General features: G+C 43.2%; 1 protein-coding gene across 1 annotated transcript in view; it reads left to right on the top strand.

Annotated features, from left to right (window-relative positions):
• The window catches only part of CRISPLD2 (cysteine rich secretory protein LCCL domain containing 2), a 32,100-nt gene extending 22,549 nt beyond the window's left edge, over positions 1-9,551 (top strand). Inside the window, exons 14-15 of the mRNA XM_009277286.2 lie at positions 3,970-4,103; positions 6,152-9,551. Coding sequence (XP_009275561.1) covers positions 3,970-4,103; positions 6,152-6,206 — 189 coding nt within the window. The 3' untranslated portion in view covers positions 6,207-9,551. The remainder of the gene's footprint in view (positions 1-3,969; positions 4,104-6,151) is intronic.
• The last annotated feature ends 330 nt before the right edge of the window (positions 9,552-9,881 follow it).

Raw genomic sequence — 9,881 nt, 5'->3', positions numbered from 1 at the left:
CGGCAGATCGTGGACCCCCAGCTTGGGGTCACCGTGGAGCTTTGCAGACTCCTGAGAAAAAACATCCAGCAGAAATCATACAATAATTTGGGGCAAGCAATTTTGAAAGCAATTTAAAAAAAAAAACAACAAACTTTTTTTATTTTACTTGAGACCAATTTTTTTAAAGATAGAGCTGCACAAACAGGTTAGCCTAGATTAGCTCACGTGCACATTGATCGGGCAGCTGCCATCCCACGGTACCTGTCTCTGTGCATGCTCCGACCTGCAGAAAATGGGAAATAGTTTTCTCTCTTTTACTGAGGACAAAACTACCTCAGTTTACCCCCGAACGGGGCCTGCGATTACAAGGGTATTGGGTGAGGACCAACATCCCGTGCTGGCATTAGTTCCTGATTTGTACTGACACAGAAGGATTAGTGTCCTTTTAATGAATCGCAAACTTCATTTCCTACCGTACCCCCGGGTATTGTTTCATAAGCAGGGGCATGGACTGTGATTTGGGAGGAAAATAAAATAGGAAAAAAAAAAAAAAGAAGTATTTGGCCACTTCCTAGAGGGTTTGGTTAACCTTTGTCTGGACTACTGTACTAATAGCGTGGTGCGGGTGTAATAAGGAAAGCATTTAGGGTTTTATGAGAGTGCGAGATTGGTAACAAAGCAGGTGAAACCAGCTGGGAAAAAGGAGTTTGAGGCGGCCGTGAAACACGCTGCAAAGGGAGAGGTATTGGTGCTGAGAAATGCTCAGGCTGGAAAGCTGACAAGAGAAACACGCGTGCCGTGCAGGGAGAGTTTGGGCAAAGGCTTTTCCCAGGGAGCACGGGCTGTGCAGGATGCCCTCCAGGAGGGGATGCTGTGAATTAACCCGAGCCCGCGGCCGAGAGATGATTAAAGCAGAGAATAAGCTGGATGAGACAAGTGCTAGTCTGCTGGGAGGGCTCTTTGGCTTCACGTCTAGAGTGGCACCTTCATGGCCCTGGAGGGACTTGTGCTCCAACTGTGTCTTCTTAAATAAGTTACCTAAAAGAAAAAGAAGCCTCTTGCCCCGTTTCCAGTCTGCGCTCCCTGCAGAGTGCCCTCTGGCTTTTTAGCGCCTTCTCCAAAACATTGATTTGCCGAATGCTCTGGCAGGTAAGGAGTTGATAGCCCAAGCTGCGATGACAAAAGTGCTTGGCTAGTCTGTGTGACGACCTGATGCGCTGTACTTCTGGCCCGAGATAGTGTTCGCATTTACATGATCCCAGGAAGGCATGTGAATATTTGTTTTGCCACGAAGAACAAAGCTGTGACATGAAGAATTGGCAGTTTTTATGAGATAGGTCTGATTTTTATTCAGGGGTCATAGGCTTTTATCTAGGTTTGTGTTAAGGGGTTTTTACCCACTTTAAATGCATTCTGAGCAGGTTTTTTTTTTTTTACTCATCATTATAAAATATCTTGGATTGTGTGTTCACAAGATTATCTCCTAGGTACTCCTGGTGGCTTAAAGAGATATTGGCAGCCTTTTGCTTTAAAAAGCAGTGCAGGAAATTGTTCATGGTGAAATCAGTAAGGCTGTGGAACAGGGACATAGAGGAGCCTTAAAATTTGGGGTAAATGAACAAAATGCAAGAGAATATGCTATGGGAAAAGTTCATGCCCAAATCCCAGGTCTTTCCACTGAATAGCATTACTTTTTGGTGAGAACAGACTTGCTGCCTGCATGCAGGGTTTGCAGGTTGAAGCAGCACGTGGGGGCGCGGGGGGAATGTATCCAGCATCCTTCCAGTGCTGAAATTGGTAGCGAGAAGCAGCTGGCTGGGGAACAGAAAATTTGTTGCCTCTTTTCCCTGGTGGCACGTTGCAGAAAAGTTCTTTACACTGCCATGTAAATGAGGGGGAAAAAAAAATATCTATGAACACATTGTGCCTAGGAAATAAAACTGAGCTCTTGCTAATGTGGACAGGACCAGTTCTGGGGTGATGCTGGAGCTGTGTGAACACCCGGGGGTCTTTATCAAGGCTGTAAAAGAGCTTTTACGTTTCACAAGACACTGTCATTTGTCACTCTGCCTGGCTTCTAGTGTGACGTAAGACTGCAAAGGAAACCCGTCCCCATCCCTGCTCAGGAGCCCTACCGAGCTAGGAGAGAAAATGACCCTCTGCTCTTGAGATAAGGCCTTTTATCCACAGTTGCACGGCAATTAGTTGGAGGAGGATAGATCACCTCTATAATGAGGCAGGCATTTATCACCAGAGCAAACCAAGTTGGGTGGCTCAGCTCTCAGGAGATACGAACTTAATGATTAAACCGGTCACACTAATGAGGAAATTATGGGTGATTAAACTCATAGTCACAGACCCTTGCTAATAGCCCACTGTAAAAAGTATTGTCTCTTTATGGTGTATGCCTCAGAGTGCACTTCGTCAGGAAATGCTCTCAGAGCGTCCTGAGGGGCTATGCCATGGAAAGCCGTTGTGTTGTCCATACAGCTGTTGTACTTCTGAATTTGAGGGGAAGGCTTTATTCTTGTAATGTCTCATTTCCCAAAAGCTCTGCAATCAGTTCATCAAAGCAGAGCCTGGTCTGGGATATGAGAGGGCTGCAATCCAACAGAGCGATAAGGGGAGGTTTGGGGTAAGGCAGTAAAAAGCCTGTTGGTCAAAGCTTTGAGTAAGCGGCAGAACAGCAAGTCCCGGAAAAAAACAGGAATGCCTTCAAAAGAACATCGTTTAGGATGTCTCCCAGTGGAGAGTGCTGCAAATTGATTCAGGACAGTTTAATTTTATGAGCCAATTTTAGATTTACAGATTTCCCACCGCATACTAGGGTGAATTCACAGCATATCTTCCAAACGCAGCGTTCCCTTGCTCCCTTGACCATATATAGAAGCAAAATACCAAATTGGCACTCAAAAGTCAGAGAGCTGCCAAGACATAGGCCATCCAAAGTGATAAATATATAGTGGACAAGGCAAACCTGCCATATATGGCTGCAAGAATGAAACAGCACGATCCGTATTGTACGTACGCGACGGGAATGTTTGCCCTTGGTACTGGTTTTGTGGTAGTTTGATTTTTGTAGCGATCAGGGAGTTTATGGGGTTGGGATTTTCACCTGCTGCAGTTCCCTGTGCAAAGCTGGCTGTTGCTTTTTGTTATTCCAGCTTGCTGTATGTAAATCCTCTAGAGGGTTGATGGCCAAGTTTATACTACTATGCCTAAGCCTCCTCTGCTTTTGCTCTCTTTTCTGGATGCTTTGGGAGCTTAGTCATCAGTTGTTAGTGTTTTGTGTTCCTCCAGCTCTTCTGACTCTGCACATCTTGGAGAGCAGGGTAACGGCACAGTGTGCAATAGAGAAGCTTTAGTCTTTTCAGAAGTGTTAATCTCCCTCCGTACTCGGTGTTGTCTTATGGGGTGATGCCTGTCCAGAAACTACACCGCTCAATAGGTGTAGTCCTTCTGTTTTTCCTAGAAAGAAGGATGTGAACTGTCCTGGATAATTGGTGGTCATTTACCTTAATTCAGGAAAAGCGTCTGCTTTTCGAGCAACTGGGTGAATAAACTTTGCTGAGGTGGCTGGTCACTAGCAAAGGTTTCACCGCAGCAGTTTCTCTGGTGCAGACCCAAGAGGCACTGGCTGGAAAGTTGTCCTCGATTCAGCTTTGGCCCTGGATAATCTCCCAGGCGCAGCTCCACCGCAGAAGGGAGTGGTGGAAAGGCTGCTCGTCCTCCGCGGTGGTGGTGGATCTTCTTACAGATGTTTTGCTTTTGCATTTGCTACTGGGGCTTATGACATACCTGCAAGATCTATTCCATGACATCTGTTATCCCTAGTCTGTCCATAAGAAGGACAGAATTGTTTCATAGCTTTTCCATTCCACTTTTTTTTTTTTATTCCCTGGCTTTCCTTGTTGCTAATGGAGGCGGTAAATCTCCAGATATAAAATATAAACAGTTTGTAAGTCAAAATAATTATATATTTTTCAGAGCTCCAGTATCTGCAAAACTGCAGTGCACGCAGGAGTCATTCCAGACGAGAGAGGTGGTTTTGTGGACGTGATGCCTGTAGAAAAGAAGAAAAGTTACGTTGGCTCCTTAAAGAACGGAGTCCAGTCTGAGAGGTGGGATTTTTTTCTTTGTACTTCCCTCTTATTCTCAACTGTGTGTTCAATCGTATGTCAAAGTCAGCAGATATCAGCCAGAAAGGCTGGTGGATTGGAAATACGTGACTTAACAGTGTCACTGTGAATTTTGAGATGCAAAACAAATAGAGCATGTTGTCCTGCTCTTACCTTCCACAAGTGAGTAGCTGCTTTCAGATTGGTGTGAAAGGTATGAAATACTGTTAAGCCTTGTTTTATTTTATTACAGTACGAGTCCGTATTAATACATTTTGTTGTGTGTGTTTATCACATTCAAAGATAAGCACAGGTTTTTCTGCAGCTTTCAACCTAGGCCGTGCTTTGAGGCTTATAATTGGGATTTCCATTTGTGTGGGATGTGTTTGTATTTAGTTAACTAATTTCTATTCTCTTTGAAAGAAGCATAAGTATAAATTAACGTATAGAGAGATGATCAAACAGGTTTTGAAGATGGGTTTGCCACCCTTGTAATTTTTTGTAGTTTCTTTTGGGCTAAGTTTGCTGGTTTCAGTGTATAATTGCAAATCAGTGCTTCCAAAATCCTGCACCTCCGGATGATCGCAATGATCAAGTCGCAGCTCCTTCAGTCCTTTCTGATTTGAAGCTTCCGTTTCAGTCTGTGATGTATTTTTTCAGATATTGCCGTGATGGTACTGATTTCTCAGAGCTATCTTTGCAAACATAGAATTTCCCGCTGTTGTGGGGAGTTCTGGTCCCTGCTAACATGGCTCTGTCTGTTCTATGTAGTTAATCTTTTATAATTATCATAAGAAATCAAAAAAAGTTTCCTATTTTTATTCTAATAGTGGATATCCCAGAATGCTGTAGAGCATCTCAGAAAATAAAAATAGACTAAGACAGGAAAGCTATAGGCATTAAATAGGGGCTGCTTTAGTATAGCTCTATCAGGGTCAGCGTTTTGCAGTTCTGTGATTTGCAATTCGGTACATTCGATTTAAGTGGCAGACCTCCTGTTCGTATGAGTTTTCTTCTATCTCTGGCTTGCTTTCACTTATCTTTTATACTAACAGACAACTTTTTCCTTGGATGGCAAACTCTGCCCTAGCTAAGAATAAACTCTAGCGCTAGCATTGACATGCAATATGAGCACCAGGCGCTGATCTAGGAGGTGAGGGAAACCAAAGACGTTCTCACAGCAGGGATGAGTATGAAGGTTTGGAAAGTGTTATTTACACTCAGCAGTAAGGAGCACCTTCGTGCTGTGAGATCCAGTGGACAGTGAAATAGCTTTTCAAAGATCAGGGTGAAAACCGTACCCTTTAGGACACTGGAAATAACCTTTGGTGAAGACACATACCCAAACAGGTATGGGAAAAGGTTGCCTTTAAGATTTACTGAGTCTTTACCCTTCTTGGAATGTTTATTTTGTGGGAATATGAAATTTTGCCTTTTTCCTGAGGTTTTGCAGCCCAGCAGGGCTGAAGAAATAAGGGCTGGGAACAGAAAAGACCCTTTGCCCCCATGCGCACGGCCACCCCCAGCAGCTTGGAGTCAGAGCTGTTGGGGGCACCTCTGCAGACTGAAAATGAATATACACATTTATTGTCATTTAACGTGAGCTGATCTGCCCACTCCCATTGCCAGCACTAGGAGATGGGCCAGACAGGCCCTGGGAACCTGCCAGCCTACTTGACAACTGTTTTTAGGAAAACATGTTCCTCTTTATGCCTGAATCCCTGCATAAGGGAGCACAGTGTTCCCTGGATAAAAGCTAGCACTGTAAGAGAGGCTTTTGCTTCCCAGCTCCTTTTGTTGGCACTAGCACCGTAGATTGGGGTTGAAAGCATAAAATAAAAGCGAACTCGTGGATTTGTGCCTCTTCTCTTTTATCCTTTATCTTTCTTCTGCTCCTGGTGGGGCCACATCAGCAGGGAGCCAGCGTGCAGTGCACCCCAAAGAAATTCAGCATTACCTGTAGGTCTATCACGCTTTGGGTCCTGCAGTGCCTGCATTTGGTTCTTTACATGTTTTTTTTTTTTCTTTTTCTTTTTTTTCTTTTTCTCCAGCTTGAAGAATCCTTCAGATGGAAACGCTTTCCGAATTTTTGCCGTGAAGCAGTAAATTCCCAGGGAAGGTGCAGGTTTCTTTGGGAGAGCGCTCTGTTGATCTGCAGAGACAGGAAGGCTCCTCTGACGGCATCAGCTCTGACCGTACCCTCCTTGCCGATCTCTTTCAGGGAATTAAAAAAGAAAAGGGAAAAAAAAAAAAAAAAAAAGACACCAGGTTCTGACTCAGCTGTTCGCATCTCATCGCACCCGTTCAGCGTTGTATCTTTTCGTTTCGTGTCTTTGTTTCTCTAGGGGCATTCAGCAAAGATAAACTGTTCTAACTTTCAAGTTATGAGAGGTGTGCTGCACAGAACGGCGGTGGCTCAATGTACAGCAGACGTAGGGATCTCGGCCTGGATGGCATTTTTAGGATGTAAAGCATCTACTGCGATGGGCGTGAGGACGTGCGCTGCTGAGCAGACTCAGAAGTGAGCGATTGTCCAGGCGCTGGACCCTTTGAAATGAGAAACTGTTTTAAAAGTTGCATCTTTTGAGGAGAGGCTGGGCTTTGATAGAGTGTTTTTGTGTATGTTTGATGTTTTCTGTGCAAAAGAAGAGAAAACTTGGTATTTTCCCAACGAGGTGGCGTGCATCAGCACTGCTGTGTGAGGCTGCTGGGGCATTGCGCTAGGCTAAGTTGTACGATGGTGTCACGTTTGGGGAGAGGATGTTCCTGTCGGCCGGACATCAAGGTTTTTTGGGGACTGGAGTAGGGTGTGAAACGGTGGCAGAGGTCCTTGCTGCAGAAAATGAGGCCACCAGATAATCAAAACAGCAGGTTTAGTGTTTGCTGGTCAAACATTTGCAGGTATTTTGCAAGTCTGGCAACCTATGAGAAGTCAGTGAATCGGGGCTCTTGTGCTGGCACATCTCATCCTATACTACAAGCCATTTCAAATAAAATTTCAGTTAAATGCAGTGTATTGTTTTATACAGCAGTGCTGGTTGTTTTATCTGTAGTAGTTAAGTAGTGATAAAGTTAATCTTATTTCTGCTAGGAATGGTTGCATCCGTAGGAAGCATGTTCACCTTTGTGAAGCCCTTTGTGGTGTGTGCAGTTCTGAGACTTTAAAGATACGGCATAAATTGGGGTAGATGAATTTTTCCTGTTCAGTTTGTGACGCCAGCAGATCCCCACTTTCAGTGTAAATGCTGTACCCATGAGCATTTGATATCCAGGATAGTATGTTCTGCAAAACCCATGGGTGTTTTAATGATGTTGCTCAATATTTTGTTATTTATGTCTCAACATGCATCCAAATGCATTTCAAAGCCAAGAGAAGAGCCTGGCGTGACCAGCTCCTTAAGGCAGGAGAGTATTCTCTGCTTTACGTGGGAAGTGAATTTTTAGAATTGGTCTAAACGCAAATCTGGTTGTCTTTTGATGCACACACATCCAGTAACTTCATTACTCATGAGAAGTCAGTGTAAACTTTAGTTCTTCAGTTCTTGTAAATGCATAGTCCTTCTGCTCAGTAACTTGATCGTAATATTGTATAACAAATGGGAAAATATTTCCCTCTATTTGGCAGATGTCCGATAACTGCTCTTACGCTCAGGCTATGTTTGGTTTAATCTAGACAGATATAAAAGCCATCTTTTCAAGCTGTTTCAAAACACAGACCAAAAATTTTTATATGATTAAGCACTTCTTTAATTCTGTAAACACCATGAAATCAGCAAGGAATTTACTTTTATCACTCAGTTTGTCTCACCGATGGGGTTTCTTTCTCTGTGAAATCTGAATCTGGTAAGATTTTTGTAAAATATGAAATTGGAGCTGCTTTGCATATGGTCTCCAAAAGTGCTGCACAGCAAACCTACCTTTGGGGTGGATAGAGGGAAATGACGCTATGTGTCGTCGTTGTTTATATAGTATTGTCTTCCAAGGTGTACAGTATTTGCTCTAGATAGGAAAACTGAAGTATCTTTTTCTTACTAGGTAAATTGATGTTAAAACCAGCTGGAACATACCTTAGAAAAGCTGCTGGTTGGAAGCGTTTGAGATCTTGGCAGTGAGATAAGGCTTCCCTGTTTCTGCCCACTGTGAATAATTATGCTATACATGGGCTGGTTCAAGCCCATTAAATACCGCAGCATGAATCTATGACCATCATGGGCCAAGTGGTAGCCACAGTGCTATTTATTGAATTGGAAAGTGCAAGAGATGCAATCAGGTATGGGGGCTGCAAGAGCACGTAAAATGCCTTGACGCTAACGTAGGCTGCCACCTCTAATATGCTGTCCGTTACAATTATGTATGCTGTAAAATGATGGGAAGAAATGTGAGGGCTCTTGGAGAAAACTCCAGGGGATTATTGTGAGCACATAAAAATCCAAACAGCTTGGGATGTATCCACCTGACAAAAAGGGGGCGAGGGAAGAATTATTATTCCAACAGAAATATCCTAAAATGCTTAATTCAAGTTACAATTGTGTATTTTTATCTTCAGCCAACTGGTTTGGATTTTTAGAAACAGATGTTAATTTAAGTCTGTATCTGTTTATTTTTATATTTGTTGTACAAAAGAGAAATTGTGACTTTACTACACAAATATTATTCGAGGTCCTGGGTGCTATTAATTTAAACATACCTCCACCAGAATTAGGGGCGATCAGGTCCTCCAAGGCAGTCATGATATATCAATTACTTGCAATCGTCTGTGCTAGCTATTCATATATAGGTGGGACAGTACCAGTTTTTAGCCAAATATTTACTGATTTTATTTCTGATACCAAAACATTTCTCTGCCTAATATATTTCAATGCCGCTTAAAGATGCAGCACGTCTTTATATCACCAGATCCGTTCCTCCTTAGACCCCAGCTCAGCAGATTAGTAAGCACGTGCCGACTTGAAGCACTCAGGTGTAGCCTTGCTGAAGCGTCTGGTTAAACCCCTGGCAAAGCCGATGCTGCCTGGTTGTTCTTTTCCAATAAACTTATTGTTGAAACCAAGACTGCTGGTGCAGACGCTGCCGTTGCAGAGCATCTGGCTCAGCATAGCCAAATCTCCAGAAAACACAACCAGCGCGAAAGCTGAAGCACGGCGCTTCCCCGGCTGCCGGTGTGCTGTCGGGTCCATTGGTTCCATTACTTTCTCCATTTTAAGACGTTCAGCCAACAGCTGATTGAGGAGTCTCCAGTTGGTCGGTTGTGCAGTCTAAATATTTAGGGCCAGTTCATAGAGTTGCTTTTTTTTCTATGAAAAATGATGTATTTTACTTCCTATGTGTAAAAGTTTCTTGTAAATTTTTTGTGTACCTTTGCATGTTTTTCAAGGGGCTGTGTGTTTGTTTATAAACTAGATTTTTTTTTCTAAATACAGAATTGTAAAATATCTTTTTCCCCCTCCATTTTCTTTTGATTTCTGAATTATTTGTGAAATAAAACCTTCCCAGAATGAATGCTTCCCTTGTCCTTAATGCTCAGCCAGAGCTGGGGATGAAATTAGAGCTATTTGGGCTTACTCCTGGGGACTAGAGTATCCCCTGGAGAGCCCAAGCGAGATCAGGATGTGCAGAGTCTGTTCCATAAAAAAATAAATAAAACTGCCCAGTACCCAGGCATTAAAAGTCAACCTTTACCCCGTCAAGAATAAGATGTAGCCTTTCCTGAAGCATCCTGAGAGTAAGGGAAAATCAGTGTCTGTCTGAAGTAGATTTAATGAGTTGGAAATAGCGTTTAAT

Source organism: Aptenodytes forsteri, unplaced genomic scaffold (genome assembly GCF_000699145.1).
Source record: "Aptenodytes forsteri isolate BGI_AS27 unplaced genomic scaffold, ASM69914v1 Scaffold50, whole genome shotgun sequence".
NCBI classification, from domain to species: domain Eukaryota; kingdom Metazoa; phylum Chordata; class Aves; order Sphenisciformes; family Spheniscidae; genus Aptenodytes; species Aptenodytes forsteri.
Note: the sequence above shows the minus strand (reverse complement) of the source record. Positions and strands in the feature narration are given on the sequence as shown.